This window comes from Rutidosis leptorrhynchoides, chromosome 4 (genome assembly GCF_046630445.1).
Source record: "Rutidosis leptorrhynchoides isolate AG116_Rl617_1_P2 chromosome 4, CSIRO_AGI_Rlap_v1, whole genome shotgun sequence".
Taxonomy (NCBI): Eukaryota; Viridiplantae; Streptophyta; class Magnoliopsida; order Asterales; family Asteraceae; genus Rutidosis; species Rutidosis leptorrhynchoides.
The window spans coordinates 620,374,534-620,396,735 of record NC_092336.1 but is presented as its reverse complement, the minus strand read 5'-3'; the positions used below and the strand labels follow the sequence as shown (position 1 = coordinate 620,396,735).

General features: G+C 33.7%; 3 protein-coding genes across 6 annotated transcripts; 2 read left to right on the top strand and 1 right to left on the bottom strand.

The window, feature by feature from the left end:
• Positions 1 to 891: 891 nt before the first annotated feature.
• Positions 892 to 5,390, bottom strand: LOC139904125 (uncharacterized). The gene is made up of 5 exons (XM_071886058.1): positions 5,110 to 5,390; positions 4,691 to 4,884; positions 2,493 to 2,577; positions 1,848 to 1,913; positions 892 to 1,447 (listed from the first exon to the last, which is right to left on the bottom strand). The coding sequence occupies exons 1-5, from the start codon at positions 5,191 to 5,193 to the stop codon at positions 1,355 to 1,357; spliced, it is 522 nt and encodes a 173-aa protein (XP_071742159.1). The 5' UTR covers positions 5,194 to 5,390; the 3' UTR covers positions 892 to 1,354.
• A 4,069-nt stretch (positions 5,391 to 9,459) lies between these two features.
• On the top strand, positions 9,460 to 10,863 carry LOC139843068 (uncharacterized). The gene is made up of 4 exons (XM_071833148.1): positions 9,460 to 9,712; positions 10,155 to 10,401; positions 10,504 to 10,585; positions 10,669 to 10,863. Exons 1-4 carry the CDS (start codon positions 9,460 to 9,462, stop codon positions 10,861 to 10,863), a joined length of 777 nt encoding a protein of 258 aa, XP_071689249.1.
• Positions 10,864 to 11,762: 899 nt separating this feature from the next.
• On the top strand, positions 11,763 to 16,895 carry LOC139904124 (uncharacterized). 4 transcript variants are annotated; one of them, XM_071886057.1, is made up of 16 exons: positions 11,763 to 11,999; positions 12,400 to 12,698; positions 12,789 to 12,868; positions 12,963 to 13,063; positions 13,286 to 13,408; positions 13,498 to 13,567; positions 13,716 to 13,802; positions 13,940 to 14,005; positions 14,115 to 14,207; positions 14,805 to 14,861; positions 15,023 to 15,151; positions 15,562 to 15,652; positions 15,934 to 16,022; positions 16,125 to 16,318; positions 16,453 to 16,581; positions 16,642 to 16,895. In XM_071886057.1, exons 2-15 carry the CDS (start codon positions 12,482 to 12,484, stop codon positions 16,571 to 16,573), a joined length of 1,518 nt encoding a protein of 505 aa, XP_071742158.1. In that variant the 5' UTR covers positions 11,763 to 11,999; positions 12,400 to 12,481; the 3' UTR covers positions 16,574 to 16,581; positions 16,642 to 16,895. The 4 variants fall into 4 exon arrangements, with proteins under 4 accessions (XP_071742158.1, XP_071742156.1, XP_071742155.1 ...); XM_071886055.1 differs by having other exon boundaries at positions 16,453 to 16,561; positions 16,654 to 16,894; XM_071886054.1 differs by having other exon boundaries at positions 16,453 to 16,561; positions 16,642 to 16,894.
• The last annotated feature ends 5,307 nt before the right edge of the window (positions 16,896 to 22,202 follow it).

Below are 22,202 nucleotides of genomic sequence, written 5' to 3'. Positions count from 1 at the left end.
GATATCCATAAACTGGTTTAATATTGGCTTGATCCCATACCAGACCATGAGCCAACTAATATCAACTTGATACATTAACTTGTTTTCTAAAAGCTAGAAAACCTTTAACAAATCAAATATCGGGTTTGATGTGGTCCTTCGATTTTACCTGTATGGACTCGTTTTCACACACCTGTATAGAGACAGCTACAATCTACATCTATACATGTGTCTACAGAGTGCTGCTTTTTACAAAATATTAAAGACGCTTAGTGGAAGTTAACTTTGTGAATAATATTTTTTCCTATTAATAGGGCCTGTACACATACAATACAATCTCAATGTTTATTGTTTTTTGAACGGCTATTTCGACATTGAATGCTCTCATTTGTCACTCACGCACGCGTTAGGAGGAAACTCTCTACACATCATCGCCGCATTGGATACCCGGTGTGCTTTGGATTAAACCGAGTGGCTTAGGGCATGCACCTTTATTCACCACAACAAAATCCTCAAGAAAACCACCCCTGGACTCGAACTTGCGCCAACTAGGACTCAGATCCAACCCAAAGCTTATACCACTCAGGCAATGCCTCGGTGATACAATCTTAATGTTAAATAAGTCACAAATGACAATTAACAAACTATCGCCTGTTAACTGTAGTGTATGGGAAACTAAAAAGGGGAGTGCTTAAGTTAGAATAAAATTTAAAAATAGTGAAATCAGTGTAAACAAACATTAACATGAAACGTCTTTCGTCAACGTAATGTGATTATAAAAATAGAAGAGTTAAATAGACAAAGAAAACGAATGATTCGTTACGTTTATCTTGTTTAGGAGAAAGCGTGAGATATTGAGTTACAAGAGAGTAAGTTACAGTGTTCATCTTACTATTACTTTTACTAGGAATCTAGGAGAGGTAAGAAATTCATTTGAACCTGGTGAACATGACAGTACATGAGACCCATGTAGTAGTAGTAGTATCTGATTAGTTTAACTTATAACAGAAACCCACACAAAAACGTACAACAAAGTACAAATGACTGTTTATTGGAACAAGATTTGACCATGAAGTTGTGTTCAGTCTCCATCATGTGAAATCTGAGTGAACAAATTTGATGCATTTAACTAAACCCAAGGCCTTCTACTAGAAAGTTTTACACCAGCTAACCTCATTGGGAAAACAATGTGGACTGCAGATGACACGTGTCTTTAGTATTCACTTCCAAGCACTTAAATGCGGGAATAAGCTCAAATTTAAAAAACTAGTATATGAATTTCTAGCCCATAAGTCTAACACGATTACATATGGGTAGATCATTACAATGAGACTAAATACTCGGATGACAAAGAAAGATGTTACAAAGTCTGAAATTATCGACCTTTAGCTTTAACAAATTTTCCTCTCGAGGCTTTCTTTTCCATTTTCTCTCTTTTCTTTCGGGTCTTTTCATCCTCCTCAATGCCCTGGATATTTGTGTAAACTAGTGAGAGTCATACATACCGCGCCAACTCCGTAATGGTGGCAAAATGAGTGGGTCGGGCAGAATGAGTAACAGGTTAACATTGGTTGGTTAGATTGACTGGATGGAACACAGTTTGTTCAAACTAACTCTTGATTTTATAAAAATAATTAGTACCAAAATTGATAGGACAAAACATATTATTATGAATGATAATCCAAGTTTGTATGCATTAAAGATACACTTAAAAGGGCATTTGACATGTTTGACCTGTTTGGAATAAACCATAACCCAGATTCCCATTGATAAATAAATGGGGTGAAATTGACAAGTCTACAATTTCATAATAGGATTCAAATAAATTGTTATAAGCGAAAAGAGGTGAACTTAAGTGAGAGAATTACCTCGCCACCTTGAGGGAGAAATCCCTTGATTAGACCCCATCCCTTAAACACAGCATATGCTGGTATCTGCAAAAAGAAACAAAAATCATTACTTGATAATCTTAGGCTCCAACCACAAATACTTCCAGACTCTTTGATTAACAATATTATTACGCATTTCTAACTCTTTGAACATATTGTACACGTAGTTGTAGCTATGTAATTTAATGAATGATAAGAGATCAGTAGTCTTGATAATGACAACATACGGGAATCTTAGGGACTGGTTATTATTTACATAGATTTGTAATTATTACTGATGGGCAAAGAGGTTACTTTAAACGGGTCTTCCGATAACTAAAATGCTGCTTTTTGGGACCTAAAGCAGACAAGTTTTTCCAGCACAGACAGTAACAGACAACTGAATTACTACATATAAAAATCGGCAGTATTCTTAAGCTTGCTTCAAGACTGAATCGTGTAACTATGAGTTATTTCTGTGTTGCCTATCACAAAAACCACTACTTCTTCCTTCCATATTACATTTTTAATTCAAACGATAAAGGAAACAAGTCCGGGCTAAAGCAATGTATTACTGTGTTCATAAAACAGCTTTCAGCATATTCACATTTATGAATAGAAAGACAAGTACAACAAGGATCTTACCACAGCATATATCCACCAAAACTTCCCAGAGATGATAGACATGAGTTGCACAAAGCAGGTTATGTAAATAACATCATGAAGGTATCTGCAGCATAACATGAACAAGACCAAGACTGATAATTAGATGATACCATAAATTACATAAATCTGTCAACTCAATGAAGTGCATCTTCTTGAGTTTCTGTAATCAACTGGATAAACCAATCGACTTTCCGTGTATAAGTGTGTAACCAGTTGTTCAAAGAAACGTAGCATAACCAAAGTTTAAACGTTATGTTGTCTTAAATGAGTTATTAGACAATAATTGACTCACTAATATAGAAGGTATAAAGGTTATCATTCTATTAACGCCATTAAATCTACCAAAAAAAAAAAAAAAGGACTATGATCAATTAACAAAACTATGAGTTCAACCATGCAATTGCAGTTTGGGGGTTCAATTTGTCAGGTATCGCTCTTTTAGTTAATCGGTTTTCTTAAATAATTAAAACGGGCCAATACCAAAACTAATCAAAACCAACCGAATAAACGACCGGTTTAATAAGGTGAGCTCCCATAAACCGGAAGTTACTGAAAAACACAAAAATAAAAAAGGAACTGTGTTGCACCCTCCATGGAATAGGTTTAAAAACTTCTATATAGATTCAAATAGCTAATCCAAATTGACATCCAATCTAGGAGTAAACCCAGTAACGAGTTGTAATCCCTTGAATCCAATAATTTGCTTGAAATCCAACGAACCAATCAGAGCGCGACATGTGGCGCAACAATCACATGTGATTGAAAAAAAAATTATAATTTTTTTTTTAAATAATTTTTATTTTGAATTTTTTTTTTTTAATTTGTTTTTTTTGAGATTTTTTTTTATTTTTTTTTTAAATTTAGCATTTCAAATTCAATCACATGTGATTGTAAAGCCCAATCACAGTGATTGTAAAACACAATCACATGTGATTCTGCATGTCAAATCTAATCACATGTGATTGGAAAAAAAAAATTCAAATTTTTTTTTTCAAAAAAAAATTCAAATTTTTTTTTTTCAAAAAAAAATTTCAACCGGAAAGCGACTTTAATTTGGTGATTTGATCAAGTTTGTTAGCGTTTCGTGATCATATCAGTTTGTTAGCGTTTCGTGATCATATCTTCAAAATTTCAGACTTTAATTCGGTGATTTGATGAAAAACTTGGTGTTTAAAGGTTTTAGCACAAATTAACTGAAAATCGTCATTTTACTAAAAAAAAAAAAAATTTCAATCACATGTGATTGGATTGGCATGCAGAATCACATTAAAAAAAAAAATTTGAAAAAAAAAATTTCGGAAAATTTTTTTTTTTGAAAAAAAAATTATATATATTTTTTTTTTATTTTTTTTTTTCAATCACATGTGATTATCGCGCCACGTGTCGCACTCTGATTGGTCCCTTGAATCTAACTTAAAATTTGGTTTCATTTGAATATTCCTCACCCAGTAACCCATAACCATTCTATTAATATAATATAGGAAAGTAAGCTAAAGACAATAATATATGGTGAACACATAAATCAAAATTCAAAAGTAAAATCTCTCATTTTTTAATGAACTTTAAGATGGAGATAAGAGCAAGAATGAAACTAGTAAAGGGTAATAATATGATATTCAAACGCAATGGAGAGTGATTAATTCGATCAGATAGCAACATGCGATTCATTAAAATTAGGAAACAGCAAACTTTAAGTTCATGGAGAAGGGAGAATTTATATCTTCAAGGAAAATAATTCATGGAAATTTAACTTTAAATCCACATAAGCCTACAAAAGTGAAATTCTCTTTTCTAAAGGCAAACTCACACATCCACACAAATTTTTCCACAAATATATACATGTTCACCCCTGGAGTTGAACCCACAACCTCTTGGTTGGAGGGGTCACCACAACAAAGCTAGGCCAATGGCCCTTCAGTAAGCCTACAAATTCTACATATCAAACTTAGAAAAATATGCATTGAATAACTTACCGGGTTCCGGGTAGTCCCTAATCGAAAATCCGAATTCAAATCAAGAATCATTTTCAAAAACCAAATAGCCGATTCCACATGGGTCGGCAGTTTGTTGGATCAAACAAATTAATGAGAACTCTTAAACACTACCAACTAAAGATTACTTTAGTGGCCCGATCTAACAATCACTTCAAAATATATGGAACAAAAAAGAATGCATACCCACAAGCTCCACCAGTACTCATATCAAATCCACCATCTAAAAGGTCCCCATCATCTGTATAGGTAGGCTTTGCCATTGATGCTAGTTGTTGATAGCAAAGATAGTAGGCTGCTGAAGTCAGTATCAGGCCGACCCAATGCAGCCATGTGAAAGTGGAGTAGAACACCCCTGCCCTTAACAACAGATAAATGACCTACATATAACACGCATAAAAGCACCACACCCTTATATAAGACCTTGTATGTATACAACCAGGAGTTAATAATCGACTTATATTCAATTAAAAAACAGTAATCAACATTATCAATTATCAATAACTGGATCAATTGATTACCAATGACGTCGATCTTATGATTATATACTAGACAATTAAGAAATCGAACAATTGCATAATATATAAAGTATGAGAGGTAATTACATTGCAGGCGATGATGATACGAAAGAGATTGTTGATATGGCGAGTGTTTTCATCCCTTCGTTTCTTGGCACCTTGATTTGCCATTTATTGGATTTGATTTGACTAAGTCAAAATAGAAGAATAAACCCTAGGTCTAGGTGGAGTCTGAATTGGGGAAGAGATACTATTGAGCTGAGCTTTGGTTTGCTTACCAGCGTTGAGTTGAGACTCGGTGATACCGGCGATCAATTTTTGATATAAACAATGTTCAAGGGGTCTTTGGGTTTTGTAGGTAGAACAATAAAACTAGTTTTAATTTTAATTTTTAATATTAAAAAAAAAAAAAAAAAACTGAAAATAGAAATATATATACATAGTATATACATTATCTCTTAAGTCTTGATGCATATTCCAGATTCTAGATGTCCACCTAGTTTATGACTAACCATAAAACTGAGGCATATACGAAGGATACTCATCCGTATGGGTCAAAAGCGCCTCTGTGTGCAGATGTAAATAAGTTGTTCATTGTGTTTTAGGATTAAGAATGTAAATTCTAATTTGGTAGAGTTGTTTGGCGATTCCAGTGAATAATGTTTATCTGTTTAAATCAATTATGTAATCTCGACGTTTATTCAATAATGTTGATTTATCTTTGATTCATTGGGTTTACTCTTCTGTCTAATTGATCCGAACTCGTATGTTGTTAAAAACCTGTAATTGGACTATCATTCTCAATAACTAGCGGTCGCAAAAATCAAATTAAATTAAATTATTATATAATTTACATTGTCGCCTTGCACCACATACACGCCAATAAAACTCGTTCTAAAATGTGTTTATCATTTTTAAAACCATGAACACCGACCTTGACTATTAGTAAAGAGTCGTTAAAAATGATGAAATACGGCAAAGTTTTATGCGAAGGTGAAAACAATGGTGAATGATCTAATGGTTTTGGCTACAATGACAAGGTTTGAATTGTTTATGTAATCTCAAATATGCTTAATTCGTAGCGTTTGATATCTATGTACTTGTACTGGACATGTTCATGGCAATGAATATGAAGAACACTATGAATCTTATTGTAAATAAATGATTAATAATTCATAATTGAACGATTATAATAGATTCCGTAGCTTTTTGAACGTTGTGAGTATGTTCCTAATTTGTGTAGTTAGAAAGTTTGGGAGAGAATAATGGTGAGTGTGTGCTTCCGGTGTGTTTTACTTTGTGTGGTATGTAGAGGGCTCAGATGACTAAGATGGAGTGGTTAGTATTTATACTTGATATAGTAACCTTCTTATAGTTACTAGCTAAATCACACACATGGACATCTCTAATTGTACGGTATTTATAGACTCAACATTTTCAACATATATGTGTATTATATTTTTTTTTGGTTTTTTATGCATATCATATATCTACCACTTTGTTTGTTTTTATGAGAAGAATTGAACTTTTTGATCGGAGGTTTCGTATTTAATATCAAGGTAATGACTGATTTTCAATCGTTTCCATACTTTCTATGTGTGATTGCTCATTGATTATGAATGAGGATATTCTTAAAATTGATTTGGTCTTTAGGGTTATGTGATACAGTAATTTTGAAAATCAATTTTTATGTATTGAGTGTGAATTAAGTTTTAGATTATTGTTGTTTTAAGATTGTAAGGTCTAACAGTCGACGATATTATATAATCAAGTTGATTATTAGATCTATCATATTAAGTCGCTGCAATTTCTAATATCTTGATAGTATACATTCATTTTCATGTTATGATTAATGGTTAAGTCTATTAAATAGCTTTATACTTTTATTTTTGTTCCAATGTCGGCTAAATATCCCGAAAAATACACGTCACATAATATACGATATTGGTGACCGATTACTTGCGTGCGCAGTCCCTCGTGTTAACAAACGTTAACAAGAAGCATTCATAGATCGAATTGATTAGAGTTTCAGGTCCCCGATTACTCCTTCAAGCTTCGTGTTGCATCAGATCGAGTTAAAATTCATCTATGAGCAGATCGAAAAGTCAAAGTTTATGAAATTTTGGTCAACAATTCAGTTGGATCGTTTCTCGAATTTTCAGGTCTTGATTTTAGTTCACGAGTGTTAGGTGATGGAATTAGAACAACTTTCATGAAGAAATCGTATCAAAAAATGCCTAAATATTAACGTACGTTAGCTTCAGGGACTTCACACGCGAGTAATCGGTCACCAATAGCCTACATTAGAACACTTTTTGAAATTGTTAACGTACACTGGTATTTTTCTAAGTATATAGCGTGCATTAGAACAAAAATAAAAGTATAAAACTATTTGGTAGCGTTAACCCTATTATTAATTCCTCTATCATTGATTTGTTATAAACAAGTAATATATATTCGCGCTTCGTTGTGAGGTAGAAAACAAGGTTGAAAAAAAGTTTGTAAAAAAAAAAATGAAAAAACAGTTTGCCACTTTACTTCGAAGTTGAGGCTATTTACAACCTTGCCATCGTCACAGACACATACATGGTTGCAAATGAGTCGATCCACTCGCGAGTTACTCGAACTCGACTCGTTAAAAGCTCGGTTCGAGTCGATCCCAAACGAGCTCGAGTACAAGCTTGAACTTAATTTGAAGCTCGTTTATTAAACGAGCCAATGAGCCTAAAAGAACTTTTCATTTATATACACCAAATATTAATTTTTAAATAAAATTAATAGATAGTTATATATTAATAATAACTAACAGAATAATAGTAAATCTTATTACGTTGATGAAAATTACAAAAATAATGAATTTTAAATATAAAAAAATAAATAATATAAAGAAAAAAATTATATAACTAACAAGTTGAGCTTGAGCCGAGCTCAAGGTTGTTACATATCAAACCAGCCGAGCTCGAGCTTAAACTATTAGGTTCGAACCGAGTTGAGCTCAAGTGAAGGGTCGTCCAGTTAATATAAGGGATCTGTTCAATAAGCAAAATGAGGTCTTTTTGTATACAATTTTTTTTCACATATATAAGAATAAGTTCAATTATACTTTAAAATATGTAATATTTTTGAAACCTTGTAAATAGATGAAGCGTATAATATAATTTTGGGTTGTATTTTTGGCCCTTTGAGACCGTGGACCCTGTGTAATTGCACACTTTGCAAACCCCGAAATTCATCCCTAGTCGAGTTCGAGCTCTATAAAATTCAAACGAGCCGAGCTTGGGCTTGGCTCGGCTCGGCTGGTGTACATTCAAACACATAAGTCTTTAAAGTGTATAGTCAAATACATGCTTATTAAATACGTAGACTTTGATATTTCCACTCACTACTGTGATAAACCTATTCATATTATCCAACAACTACTTGTCTTATATGTCTCAATATTTGTACACGATGAGAGTGCATCTATGTAAATAGTGAGTGGAAATATCATTTTCCGTTGACGTTGATATTATTATTCATTATGTTAACTTAGTGTTAATTTTAAATTTTAAATTTTAAATTTAAATTTTAATGTTAATTAATTATGTTAACCTCAATGATTTTTGGTACGGAATAAAATTATGCTTTGCCCACCCAAGTAGCACGTGGTCAGGTGTCGCAATCATGGTCCAATCCTCCAACACTCATGTCTCAGCATTTCTTGTACGCGACCATGTTTATTTCGAAGCCGTCTACAGATCCGATTCATACACTTACAATTATCATCCTCTATTTTCTATTATATTCACAATGAGTCCTTTAGAAGTTTGTCTTGTTTCCCAGGCCCCAGGTTCTTAATCAGATTATCAAGCTTTGCCAATAACCTGGATACCTTCATCAAAATAAGAATACCCAGCATCAAGAAAGGAATTCTTTTTCAACACATTTTTAAATAATCCACACCCAAAGTTTACATGCAAAACCTTGCTTTATTCCATTGTGGATCCTTCCTTCAAATAAACATTTACAAGTTCATAAATTGTAGTATTTCTCAAGAATAATATTAGAGGCAATAAAGTTCACATTGAAACATGGACAATATGATAAAGAACATGAAGTGAGAATCTCAATTTTTCCCTTTCTATTATTCAATTTTCTACGAAGAACTTTTCGCTTGAACGTATACTGATTTTGTTAGGGTCAAGTTTGCTGGCACAGAGGAGGCGAACGAAGGGGAAATGTCACGAGATAAAGGCCGAAAATTACCATCCCAAAAATCGCTATCATTTAGAGGAGGTATGGACGTATGGTAATTCAATATCACGACAAAAGTCCCGGTTTTAACAATGTAATGTTTTAGCTTCTTAAGGATTTAAGCGTGGTTCGTTGCCATTTAACTGTTTTGTAGTGAGCAGAAGAAGTCAAAATTGGTATAGAGGACAGTCTTCTTCACGTCAAATGGCGTATGAAAATGATTCTGATTACATGGAGAGTGATGAGTTTCAAACAGCAGTTGCAGCAGCAACATATGCCATTAATTCAGTTGAAGAACAAAGAAGATCAAGACGAACTCGACGTGGTGATAGTTTGACCAAATCTAAGAGGAAACAAGAAAGTATAATTTCTTCTTCTCCAAGGAATAAGATGAAGAACAAGGAAGATGATACAGTTCCCATATCAACCCCTAGATTGCCCTCCATCAAATTCTCAGGTACAAAAAGCTTTATCTACAAAAGATATGTTGATAGCTTTTGAAGATTAAGTCTGCTTCTTCTACATCTACAAAAGATATTATGATATACAATTATTAGTTATATTATTATCTATATATTCATTTAGAAAAAATAAAGTTAACACCGTTCATTGTCCGCCAATTTAGACTTTTCAAACCCCATTTTTCGATTACGTAAATACATAAGTTTTCTTAATAATATAACAAGTTCCCAGGTGCCTGGATGATTGGCATGCGCCTTTCATACCCAGACGCCCCACATTCAAATCTTGGGCGCTTAAAAAAAAAAAAAAAAAAAAAAAAAAAAAAAACTTACGTTATTTACCATACCGTTGGAAAATAATGGTAATTGAGCCCAGTGTAGTGGGCTGACCCAATTACTTGTTAGAATCAAATTAGTTTTCACGTTTTGGCTTCACAGAGCTACCAGAAAATATGCCCCAAAGGGCTAATTCTCCAGCAAACACTGGAATCAAAACACCATCCTTTAAAAAGACTTCAACTTCTTTTGACACGAGAGATCAACCGATAAGTAGTGGTGCTCAGACACCAACCAATCAACCCACATTTTCCGAAACCGAAGCCAACAGAAAACGTTCTGAACCAAGACTTGAAGACACAAAAGCGGATATCTGGGAGAGAACTGAGATGGAAAAAATCACACAACGGTATACTCAATTTATACATCTTATTTCTTAACTGAAAGATTGTGTACGTATCAGATTTGATGCATAACTTGTTGGCATAATTATAAGATGAATGAATATCAGGTACAATAAGATTAATGCCAAAATACTCGAGTGGGAGAACGAAAAGAAGGTGAAAGCAAAGAAGAAGTTATCAAGAAAAAAGGTCTTGTTTATCAAATTTCGAATGAGTTATATATAACTGCTTACGAAACTCGGTTATATGTAAGTTATATAATTTTGTTACAGGACGAGAAGGATACGACAAGGGCTCGAGCTTTGCAAAAATACAAGAATGAGATTGAGATGATTGATCAAATTGCTGAAGGAGCAAGAGCACAGGCTGAGGAAAATAGACAAAAAGAAGTGATTAAGGTTAAGGAGAAGGCAGATATAGTTAGATTAACAGGAAAAATCCCAACAAAAACATGTTTATGCTTTTAAATATCAACCATGATGATTCGGTTCATGTGAAATCCTCATGTTTAAGAACATAAACTACATGCATTTGTATATATATTTCTTCTTTAATCAAGTATGATTGGTGTAGTTTGCTGCTATTGTATAAATTTTATATGAAAAATATTATTATTTGAATTTTTTTTTTTTTTTGAGGTTACTAAATTAATAAAAGCTAAAATAAGTGTGTTATATACATGGAAAATGATTTTCATATGCCTATAAAATATTCAACAAAGGGTATTACTTTTCTTTTGGGTTTTTTATACAAAATTTCAAAAAGGCTTATAAATGTTTTATTACATAAAAACACATGCCACTTAAAATGGTTGAAATAATATATACAATCACTTTCATTATATTAAAGAGCCAATAACTTGACGGTATTGAGTTTCTCTTACAATTTTGAGGTTGAGAGTTCAAGTTTTGCTCTGGTATATATATTAGTGTTAGAAATAGGTGGATGCAGGGGCGGAAGATAGTAGGGACAGGGCGGGGCGCCCGCTCCAACTTGATTTCGAAAAAATAAAAATTCACTCTAAAAAGGATTTTTCTATTTTCTCTAAAAAATAAGGTTTTTTATTAGTGTTTGACGCTGCTGTCAATGAAAAATTTAATATGTTTTGTACTCACTGCCTGTGATCGGGTTCAAGTTCCGCCACTAGGTGGACATGTGGGTTAACTACTTAAAAAAAATTCAATTTCATTATAGAACCACGTGAATTGATAAGAGCTGTATTATGTGTTTCTTCTGGTTACGAACTTTTTGTTCAGGGGGTAAGTTTACAAGTAAATAATAGTAGAGGGGCCATTTTGTGATAATTCCTCCAACGGCGTAAAATACGAAGAAGCATAATAGTCCCGGATCCCATTCATGGTCTGTTTCCAACAAAGTAGGTTTTCAAAGGCCTTCCATAACTTTAGGGTTCCTTATATATATTTTCTCATCATTCAGATTAAATTGCATCTGAACCTTATCTATTTATCCAATTTTGGATAAATCATACAATCACTGATATTGCTTTTATCTTCTAAAGACAGTTTCTTGCAGACTTCAATCGAATTATATTATCTGGGTTGCAGTTTTTGAAATTTGTATACTTTTCTTGATCCGAATTCAGGTTTGTTCTTTACTTTTATGTATTAATTTATCTATAAATCTTATTTTACTGTATTTTTGGTGATGGGATATTCTAAAAGTAAAGACAACAGAAGAAAAGTTTGACTTTTGCATGTTCTTATTGGGTATCATATCAATTTACATTGATCAACTATTGAATTTTTTTTTTGTTATTTTTGTAAAATTCGTAAGTTATTACCATAGGAACTTAGATAACTTCCAAGATTGATTCATGCAAACAAGATTGTGGATTATTAATCAAGAAGCCGATCAATTTGACTTTTGAAAGTCAAATATGATCTAAATGTGTGTTATGTGTTTAAATTATGCCTATTTTTTTGGTAAAATAGTTATTTCAATGTTTTTTATTCTAATTCTAAATATGATATGATGCTGTTCAGGATTATTGTGATTCTCTCCCCGAGGCTTACTTTCATTGCTTTGGTGCAATCTGTAAATCAAATTTAAAGAACTGGATTGAGGATGAGGAGGGCTTTTGTAAAATCTTCTGGGCTAATACGCTCGGCTTTTAGACATCACGGTGTTAAATATGTGACCGGGGTAGAAAAAAGATTGTTGTTATCAAATATAAATAATGGGACTTTAGATAATTTTGCTTATGATACTTGTAAATGCGGACGACCTTTCTATACGTTTTCTAGAGCTATATCTTCCAGTGCTTCTGAAGTGAGCTCTAAAGGTTCTTGAATTATTTCACATATTTATATATGGTTTTTGATTTGAGGTAAATATTGGATATGACTATATGAGCATGTTGTATGTATTACAGGGGAGAACAGAGCAGGGCCTCTTGTGGAATATGAACGTAGAATCGAAGCTGGTGATCTTGACGACGGTGATAATTCGCAGGTAATTAGTAACATGTTTGCTTGTTTTTAAATTTTCTAGACACTTTTAAATGATGTTGATTATATAAAAGCTGTGATCTTTTATGGTCTTGTAGATAGGCACATTAAAAGAAATTCAACGACTTTATGATGAGCTTGTTAAATCAGCTGATGCATGTCGTTTGGATCGTTATTCTGATTCTGGGAAAGCTGGGAGGCAAGTATCATTATTATCCTAACCTAACTGATTCAGATTATCAGCTCCAAAACAAAAGTCCTGAACAGCATCATATTACATAAAAGACGTTGCAATAACTGTTTTATCAATAAATTTGACATAATTTAACCACATAACACAATTTAGATCCTATTTGACTTTCGAAAGTCAATTTGATCTGAATTTTTTATTCAGTTACTGAGTATATTAGTTGAATTGCAGGAGTAGGTGGTTATGGTCTCGTCTCATACCACAGTCTACAGTCTCACCAGTGAAAGGACTCTATCTTTACGGAGGAGTTGGTACCGGAAAAACAATGCTGATGGATTTATTTTATGACCAACTGTAAGCATCTTAATATATTATATACTTTTTAGAAATTGTAATACGGAATATCACTTTCGTTTAGCATCTTCATGCATACTATGTATCAGGCCTTGCACTTGGAGGAAAAAAAGGATACATTTTCATGACTTCATGTTGACTGTCCATAGTCGCTTACAAGTATGTCGCTTCTTTTATCTTCGTTGCTAACTCGACACAATATTTGCTGTTTATACTAATTACGAATTCGATGCGTATGAACGAAATAGCTGTATGGGCTACAACAATCATGTATAATTTGATAATGTGGTGTGTTTTGTTAATGCAGAAGCATAGAGGTGTAGCTGATCCCCTTGAAGTTGTTGCAGGAGAGATATCCGATGAATCCATTTTATTATGCCTAGATGAGTTCATGGTATGTTTTATATATACATTTATCAACACCCAATATGAATATGAATGTGATAATATTTGAAAATTTGTGACCTGGGTTTGTTTTATGATTTATTTACCGGCCATTCTTTGATTATTCATCTATTATGATATCAATAGGTTAATGATGTAGCTGATGCATTGATCCTAAACCGATTATTTAGTCATCTTTTTAGCAATGGTGCTGTAAGTGATTTACATTTTTTATACATTTACATATTTTTAAGAAGAAAAATGTTTGAGTAAATTAAACAAAGCTGAACGTTTTTTCCTTCTGTTTGTGATGGAAGTATAGATACTTGTTGCTACGTCAAACCGTGCCCCAGACAATCTCTATGAACGTGGGTTGCAAAGAGATCTTTTTTTACCATTTATTGCCACACTAAAGGTAAGGTCAAATGTTTGTGTGTAGAGGTGACAAACTGAGTAGGTCGGTTGGGCTAGGAACAGGTCAAAACAGGTACATGTTTAGACGGGGGCGAATCTAAGGGTTGGCCCTTGGGGTCACGGGACACCACTAGTTTGAAAATTTTGTGTAGAAAATACCCAAAAAAATATATATAGTTAGCCACTAAATTTAACTACAGGACACCACATATTTTTCGAATTTATAGCTTTTTTTTTTAAACTGTATAAGATACCACTAAATTTAACTAGTCGGACCCCATTATATATTTTTAATTTGTACTTTTTTAAAGGTAAATAGCCACTAAAATAATTTTCAAATATATTTAGTATTGAAAAAAATCAGGACCCCATTGAATTTCGTTTCTGGAATCGCCACTGTGCTTAGATGGTTTCAATGGGCTTGATTGGATTGGGCTGATCTTTAACCTGTTTGACTTTTTCCTTTTAGCCAATTATTTCTTGTTTACCCATTGTACCCATCAGAGATTAACCATAACTAGCTTGAAATGCGCCACTACTTACGTGTTCTAATATTTATTTTTTTCATAATTATCATATTTTTGTTTTGTGGATGCAGGAAAGATGTGTAGTACATGAAATCGGTTCATCCATAGATTACAGAAAAAGGACCTCGGTAAATTGCTAACGCTTTCTACTTTCCCTGTTTAAGATATATAAGTTACTCCTATATAAATATAAATTTAGTTTCTTTTGTGAAAAATGTAAAAAGGAGGATGGTATAAAGACTAGATGAAACATGGTTTGATTTGTTTTCTGTTTTATTTTAAATTGTAGGCTGAAGAAGGTTTCTACTTCGTAAATAATGATTCGTCTGACTTTTTAAAGCAAAAATTTAAAGAGTTAGTTGGGGAACATACAGCTCAGCCCCAGGTAGCAGAAGTTGTTATGGGCAGAAAACTACAGGTATTTGCAGCCATATGAAAATACTGTAAATCATAATAAGATGAGCAGGTCCAGGAGATGAGCGGTGGGTCAAAATGAGCGAGTTGGGTTGACTAACTAACACTCTCACAGTTTTTTCCAATTACAATTGCGTTAAGTTTTATTACGATAACCAGAATGTTGCTGTATTAATATATTTTTTGGGATAGAAACTAGTTAGGAGGTTGTATACATGAAAAGTAGACTTCCGGGGACTTCCAACCAGTTTGATCATTTTAGAAATCTTTTTATTTGTCAACTCGTGATTAAAAAAAAGACCCAGATCGGCCCATTCATAAGTGAATTGGTCATTGCAACACCTAATAAACTTTTTGTTTTTAATACGTCATATTTGGTAGTCACTTATTATCGTTCTCGTGTTCAATGATTAGGTACCACTTGGTGGGAACGGATGTGCGTACTTTCCTTTTGAGGAACTATGTGACAAACCTCTAGGTGCTGCTGACTATTTTGGCTTATGTAGTAAGTCAATAATTAATTTTGAATTTAATGAAGATTTGTTCTGCATTATGTTTAAGATTTGGATTCATGGTGTTGCAACCTAGTTTTATTTCCATTTAAAAGGTACATGTTGACTTTTTGTGGTCAAGCAATACTGTTTAACAATACTGTAAATTGAAAAAAAATGTTAATGTTAAAATTAATTTTCCCCACATTCATTCAGTTTGTAGTTGATAATTACTGGTTGACCCCAATAGTCGTGTTCTTGTAAAGTAGTTAATAATTAAAATTTGTAATGACAGAGAATTATCATACATTGGCGTTAGATGATGTGCCAATATTTGGGCTCCACAACAGAACTGCAGCCTATCGATTTGTCACTTTAGTTGATGTTAGTTTCTTTAATTCTCTTCTCTATTTGTAACATATGGGTTATATATTTATTTAGTCAAAAAGAGCTGACTTTTAATGGTCAAACTACACATACATGCAGGTGATGTACGAGAATAAGGCGAGGTTGATGTGTACTGCCGAAGGGACTCCTTTCCAACTATTTGAAAGGATTGTGACCATCGCTGATGCTCAAAGTAGGGCTCCTAGAACTTCATCCAGGTCAAGGAAAAATGACGATTATGACCTTTGTGTCGACAATGAGCTAGGATTTGCTAAAGACCGCACTATTAGCAGGTATTATTGAATAATACATGAACTGATTTAATGGTTAAACGTATTTGTTTGAGATACACCTTTGACTTTTAAGCTCAAAAAGCTGATGTCATAGGTTTGATGTTCAAACGTTAAAGTTTAATATGTGAATACAGGTTGACAGAGATGAACAGCAGCGAGTATCTCGAGCAGCATGCAGAAATGGTAGCAGAGAAGCAACTTCAAACCCAAACCCAAAGTGATGAAGACAACCATGATCATGTGGTACAAGCTTGAACATTTCAGTACGTATCAGGCTTCACGAACATTCTTTCAGTTTTGAATTTAATGTAATTTACTTAAAGTTGATGGATCAGGTAAATGATTTTGCATTGAAATCGCCGAAGTGACCGCCTACATTTTATGGAAAAATAATGATGGAAGGCAAGTATGTATAATTTTTAAGTGCAGAGAAGGATATATGCATCAACATCTTGATGTAATAAAACTGCATTGTAATTGTAATTGTAACTGTAACCACATGTTTAAATAATTTAACGTTTATGTTGTACGAATGTTGTTCAAAACTGCACTGTAATGCTTAATTAACTTGGTTGCAAGTGTTTCTTGCAAGTTGTTATCAGTTTGATCACTGAAAATCGGCTGGACTAATTAGGTGCTCTGGCATCCGATCACTTCCAAAATATGGTTTAATTACATTGTAGTTAGTGAGTCACAAACAGTTATAGAAACCCGAGTTTGCTCATTGGGGTGGTTAAATTCTCAAAACAAACATTGGCCAGATTTTGTTGATGCTATTGGCCCAGTTCGGTTGGTTCTCAACATTATGGATATCGAAAGTTTCATAAATCATGTTATAAATTGGATACCCATAAACGTGCTAAAAAAGTGCAACTATTGGTGGTCACAAAGATTCACCCCATTTCCCAAAGTGTTTAATAATATGACTTCAAAAATAGTAATTACAAAAATGCTTTCGCATCACACATCGTGAGTGGGTGTTGCTTGGTGTTTGGTGTGTGTTACCGAGATATTCAATGAGACAAGCTATCATCCTCGCACCAAACACGAACAACACGCACCGTGCGTGGTGCGTGTCACGCCAAAACTTTGAGTGGTCGTATTTTTCGATTCCTTTGTTTTGATTTAGTCACTGTTGTGTATTTTCTCGAGATCTAACTGTTCGAAAAGTGTTGAAGTGACAAATATAATTTTGAAATTGGGCCTGATATTGCGATTTGCGTCAAAAGAGAAAAATGTTTGATTTAAGAAATGTGTTGTTTATTTAAATTGATTGATTGAGGGTTTTAGTGATAAATTTAACGAATTGCAAGTTAGGATGTTCATTAGAAATTTTCTGAGAGGTCAAAGTATGTTTAAAGTCAACATCGATGAAAACGTTAAAATTGAAAGTCGAGGCCGAATTTCGAGAAAATCTTGGGACCAACCGCATACGGAAAACGGGCAAAGAATAAAAAAAATCTCGAGAAAATACACGATTTAAAAAAAAAAAAAGGTTGACTAAATCGGAGAAAGAAATTAAAATATACGACAATTCAAAGTTCTGGTGCAACTCACACCACGCACCACGCACATGTATGGTGCAAGTTACGAGGATAATAAGTTGTCTCGGTGAATATCTCGGTAACACGCACCACACAAAGTGCGTGGTGCGTGGTGCGTGGTCAAAGGACATATTTACAATTACGGAGTACAATATTTTCAGAGCATATTGTTAAATACATTGAAAAATTGGGGCAATTACTACATTATCTAATAGACAAAAATGGTGAATAGTAACTATGGGCATTTTCGTTCTTTCATTTTTTTTGAATTCTAATTAAATTTCACTACACCAACAAAGACCCCCACACTTTTTTCAAATATTCAAATCGACCCTCCAAACAGGGGGTAAAGTGTCAACTAATCATTTTCATAAAAAATCTTAAATGAAACTCCACCCAAATATTCAACGGGTCATATCTTCTTGCTCGCAACGAGTTAAATTTTTTCGACACCATCGTTAATCTCGAAATAATTTTAGGAATACAATGTCACTAACTATACGCAAAACGGACGCTTTTTAAAAAACGCCAAATATTTGGGGTACTTTTCATACACGTTGATTTTGCGTTAAATTTTTAAAAGTCGATAATTACACAGCTAAACGCGGAGATGGACATATATTGTTAATTTAAAATAACATTTAAATCTTTTACGGGTTGTACCTTTTAGTTCGACTCGAGTTGCGCTTCAACGATATCATTCTTTAGCCACGAAATAATTTTACAAACTAAACGCAATAAAATACATGTAGTGACCCGTCCTAATCCACCTGGACGAAGTCTTCAACAGCTGGTCCCATTACGAGGTTCTGACCTCTATATGCCATGAACGACGCCATGTAATATGAGCAAATGCACAGCGGAAGATTTCTTTCATACCTGAGAATAAACATGCTTTAAAGTGTCAACCAAAAGGTTGGTGAGTTCATAAGTTTATCATAAACAATAAAATTCATCATTTTGATAGACCACAAGATTCAAATACAGTACACATATCTCGTGTACAAAACTATATTTTTTTCATAATGCTTAGCAGAGTAGGTTCGTATCCTTTTCTCCCCCGTAGGTTGCCTCGCGATTTTTAATAACCGTACACATATCTCGTGCACAAAAATAACATACACATAACCTGTGTATAAAATCATTCTCTCGATACATAACATTCACTTTGCTTTCATAGCTTGGCTTGGTAACCGACCTTAACATATAATGCGCATCAATAATATTCCCAAAACAGAACATCTCGTCTGTATAATATATAAACTTCGAAGTACTAAACACCACGCCCACTAGTTCTTCCGTCTAGTGAACATTCTGGGTGGGGGTGTTAAACCCGGTAGCTACCTTTAGGATTTGCGTGAATTAGGGCCATACTCGATTCTAATTCTTAGGTTACCAAGCAATAATAATCAGGGGAAATATTCACGACAATTAGTGGCAATTATCACGTCCAACTAATTTAATAATAATCCACAGAACTTCTATCTGTATAATAATTCATTCGAGGAATGTTTTGCTTGTGTCATATCGTGTCAAACATTTATAAAAGCAATTCATGTATTCTCAGTTCAAAATATATTTCAAAAGCATTTAATAAAGCAGTTGTAAAAACAGCGCATGTATTCTCAGTCCCAAAAATATAAAGAGTAGAAGGGAGCAAATGAACTCACCAACCTTTTGGTTGACACTTTAAAGCATGTTTATTCTCAGGTATGAAAGAAATCTTCCGTTGTGCATTTGCTCATTTTAGAGATATTACTTGGAGTCATTCATGACATATTTCAAAAGACGTTGCATTCGAGTCGTTGAGTTCATCAAGATTATTACTAAGTCAAGTTTAGTTGGATATATTATGAAATGGTATGCATGCCGTCAACTTTCGGTGTAAAGAAAGTTTGTCTTTTAAAAACGAATGCAATGTTTGTAAAATGTATCATATAGAGGTCAAGTGCCTCGCGATGTAACCAAATGTAATGTATTCGTCAAGATGGATTAGGACGGGTCGTTATAGGTGGTATCAGAGCGGTGATCTTAGCGAACCAGGTCTTGCATTAGTGTGTCTAACTGATAGTTATTTAGATGCATTAGTGGGTATGGACTTCGACCGTGTCTGCATGTCAAAAGTTTTGTTTATCATTTAGTGTCGAAAATTATTTGCTTATCATCCTTAAAGTCTAGACACGTCTTACTGCCTCTATTGCATAGACAGTGTATAGATAAATTCATATCTTAGCGTATCTGTTATTGTTACCTTTGTCTGACAGCTTTCGTAGATTCCTCCGTAACTTATGGGATTTTAGTATTATATATGCATATGTAAATTATGTATTGCAGGGTACTAATCTACATCCTATAATCTATTTCTTATCGAAAATTCTTCATCTGATCGTACGAGATGAATCCCTCAACCAGTTCGAATTCCTCGAATTCCGACAGCTATTCCGATATGGAGTTTCACCTAAGCTCCGAAAGCAGTGTCACCAAAATGAATCAACAAATCATTCATCCCCAATTCATCTGATGGGTTCGTAGTCGACTTAACCGATGGAGACAAGAAGAAGGCGATCCTTTCCATCCACCACATTCCCCTCTTGGCGAAGAACCTGAAGCACTTATCGGCGAACCTGTTCGCAACACCATTTTCACTCTCATTTCCCGAATATCTCGCTACGCTTATATTCTATCTAAAATTCAAAACCATATTCATCCACTCGTTCCGACCGACAATCTTCCTGGAGTAATCGAAAGAGTCAACGAGCTTCGCGCTCGAGTAATCAATTTGGAGAATATGGTGCAAAATGTACCAGCTTCAGCAACATCACCGGCATCGACAGTACCACCAACATCAATACCAGTACCACCAACTGAAATGCATATAGAATATCCCCATCATTCCGGGACACCCATCGGACATGATAATTTCGAAGTACTAAAGCATTTCAAATTCCAGAATGGGGCTTGTTGGGCCCGATAGATCTATCTTTAGGATTCGCTTCAATTTGGGGGGTCTGTTCCCAAATTCTTAGGCTACCAAGCTAAAAAGGGGCATATTCGGCTTCGATCGTTCACCCATATAAATTAGTTTCATTTACTTGTGTCTATTTCGTAAATCATTTATAAAATTGCATGTATTCTCATCCCAAAATATTATATTTTTAAAAGTGGGACTATAACTCACTTTCACAGATTTTTACTTCATCGGGAAGTAAGACTTGGCCACTGGTCGATTCACGAACCTATAACAAATATGTACATATATATCAAAGTATGTTCAAAATATATTTACAACATTTTTAATACGTTTTAATGTTTTAAGTTTATTAAGTCAGCTGTCCTCGTTAGTAACCTACAACTAGTTGTCCATAGTTAGATGTACATAAATAAATCGATATATATTATCTTGGATCAATCCACGACCCAGTGTATACACGTCTCAGGCTAGATCACAACTCAAAGTATATATATTTTTGGAATCAACCTCAACCCTGTATAGCTAACTCCAACATTACTGCATATAGAGTGTCTATGGTTGTTCCAAATAATATATATACATGAGTCGATATGATATGTCAAAATATTTGCATACGTGTCTATGGTATCCCAAGATTACATAATATATTAGAATACATGTATAATACAATATAAGTTAGCTAGGATATGATTTGTATAGAATTGTTACAATATTTCCCGTAGCTACAACAATCAAAAAAATATCCAATCTTGTTTTACCCATAACTTCTTCGTTTTAAATCCGTTTTGAGTGAATCAAATTTCTATGGTTTCATATTGAACTCTATTTTATGAATCTAAACAGAAAAAGTATAGGTTTATAGTCGAAAATATAGGTTACAAGTCGTTTTTGTAAAGGTAGTCATTTCAGTCGAAAGAACGACGTCTAGATGACCATTTTGGAAAACATACTTCCACTTTGAGTTTAACCATGATTTTTGGATATAGTTTCATGTTCATAAGAAAAATCATTTTCCCAGAATAACAACTTTTAAATCAAAGTTTATCATAGTTTTTAATTAACTAACCCAAACAGCCCGTGGTGTTACTACGACGGCGTATATCCGGTTTTACGGTGTTTTTCGTGTTTTCAGATTTTAAATCATTAAGTTAGCATATCATATAGATATAGAACATGTGTCTAGTTGATTTTAAAATTCATTTTAGAAGGATTAACTTTTGTTTGCGAATAAGTTTATAATTAACTAAACTATGTTCTAGTGATTACAAGTTTAAACCTTCGAATAAGGTAGTTATATATATATGAATCGAATGATGTTATGAACATCATTACTACCTTAATTATAGTAGGTAAACCTAATAGAAATGAG

Excerpts from the sequence above, each read along its gene's own strand:
- LOC139904125 (XM_071886058.1), bottom strand. The coding sequence starts at position 5,193 with ATGGCAAATCAAGGTGCCAAGAAACGAAGGGATGAAAACACTCGCCAT. Across the intron at positions 2,578-4,690 it reads AGTACTGGTGGAGCTTGTGG|ATACCTTCATGATGTTATTT; the intron begins GTATGCATTCTT and ends GTTATGCTGCAG. Across the intron at positions 1,448-1,847 it reads TTCTCCCTCAAGGTGGCGAG|GGCATTGAGGAGGATGAAAA; the intron begins GTAATTCTCTCA and ends ACAAATATCCAG.
- LOC139843068 (XM_071833148.1), top strand. The coding sequence starts at position 9,460 with ATGGCGTATGAAAATGATTCTGATTACATGGAGAGTGATGAGTTTCAA. Across the intron at positions 10,402-10,503 it reads ATGGAAAAAATCACACAACG|GTACAATAAGATTAATGCCA; the intron begins GTATACTCAATT and ends AATGAATATCAG. Across the intron at positions 10,586-10,668 it reads AGAAGTTATCAAGAAAAAAG|GACGAGAAGGATACGACAAG; the intron begins GTCTTGTTTATC and ends ATTTTGTTACAG.
- LOC139904124 (XM_071886054.1), top strand. The coding sequence starts at position 12,482 with ATGAGGAGGGCTTTTGTAAAATCTTCTGGGCTAATACGCTCGGCTTTT. Across the intron at positions 12,869-12,962 it reads ACGACGGTGATAATTCGCAG|ATAGGCACATTAAAAGAAAT; the intron begins GTAATTAGTAAC and ends ATGGTCTTGTAG. Across the intron at positions 13,064-13,285 it reads GATTCTGGGAAAGCTGGGAG|GAGTAGGTGGTTATGGTCTC; the intron begins GCAAGTATCATT and ends GTTGAATTGCAG.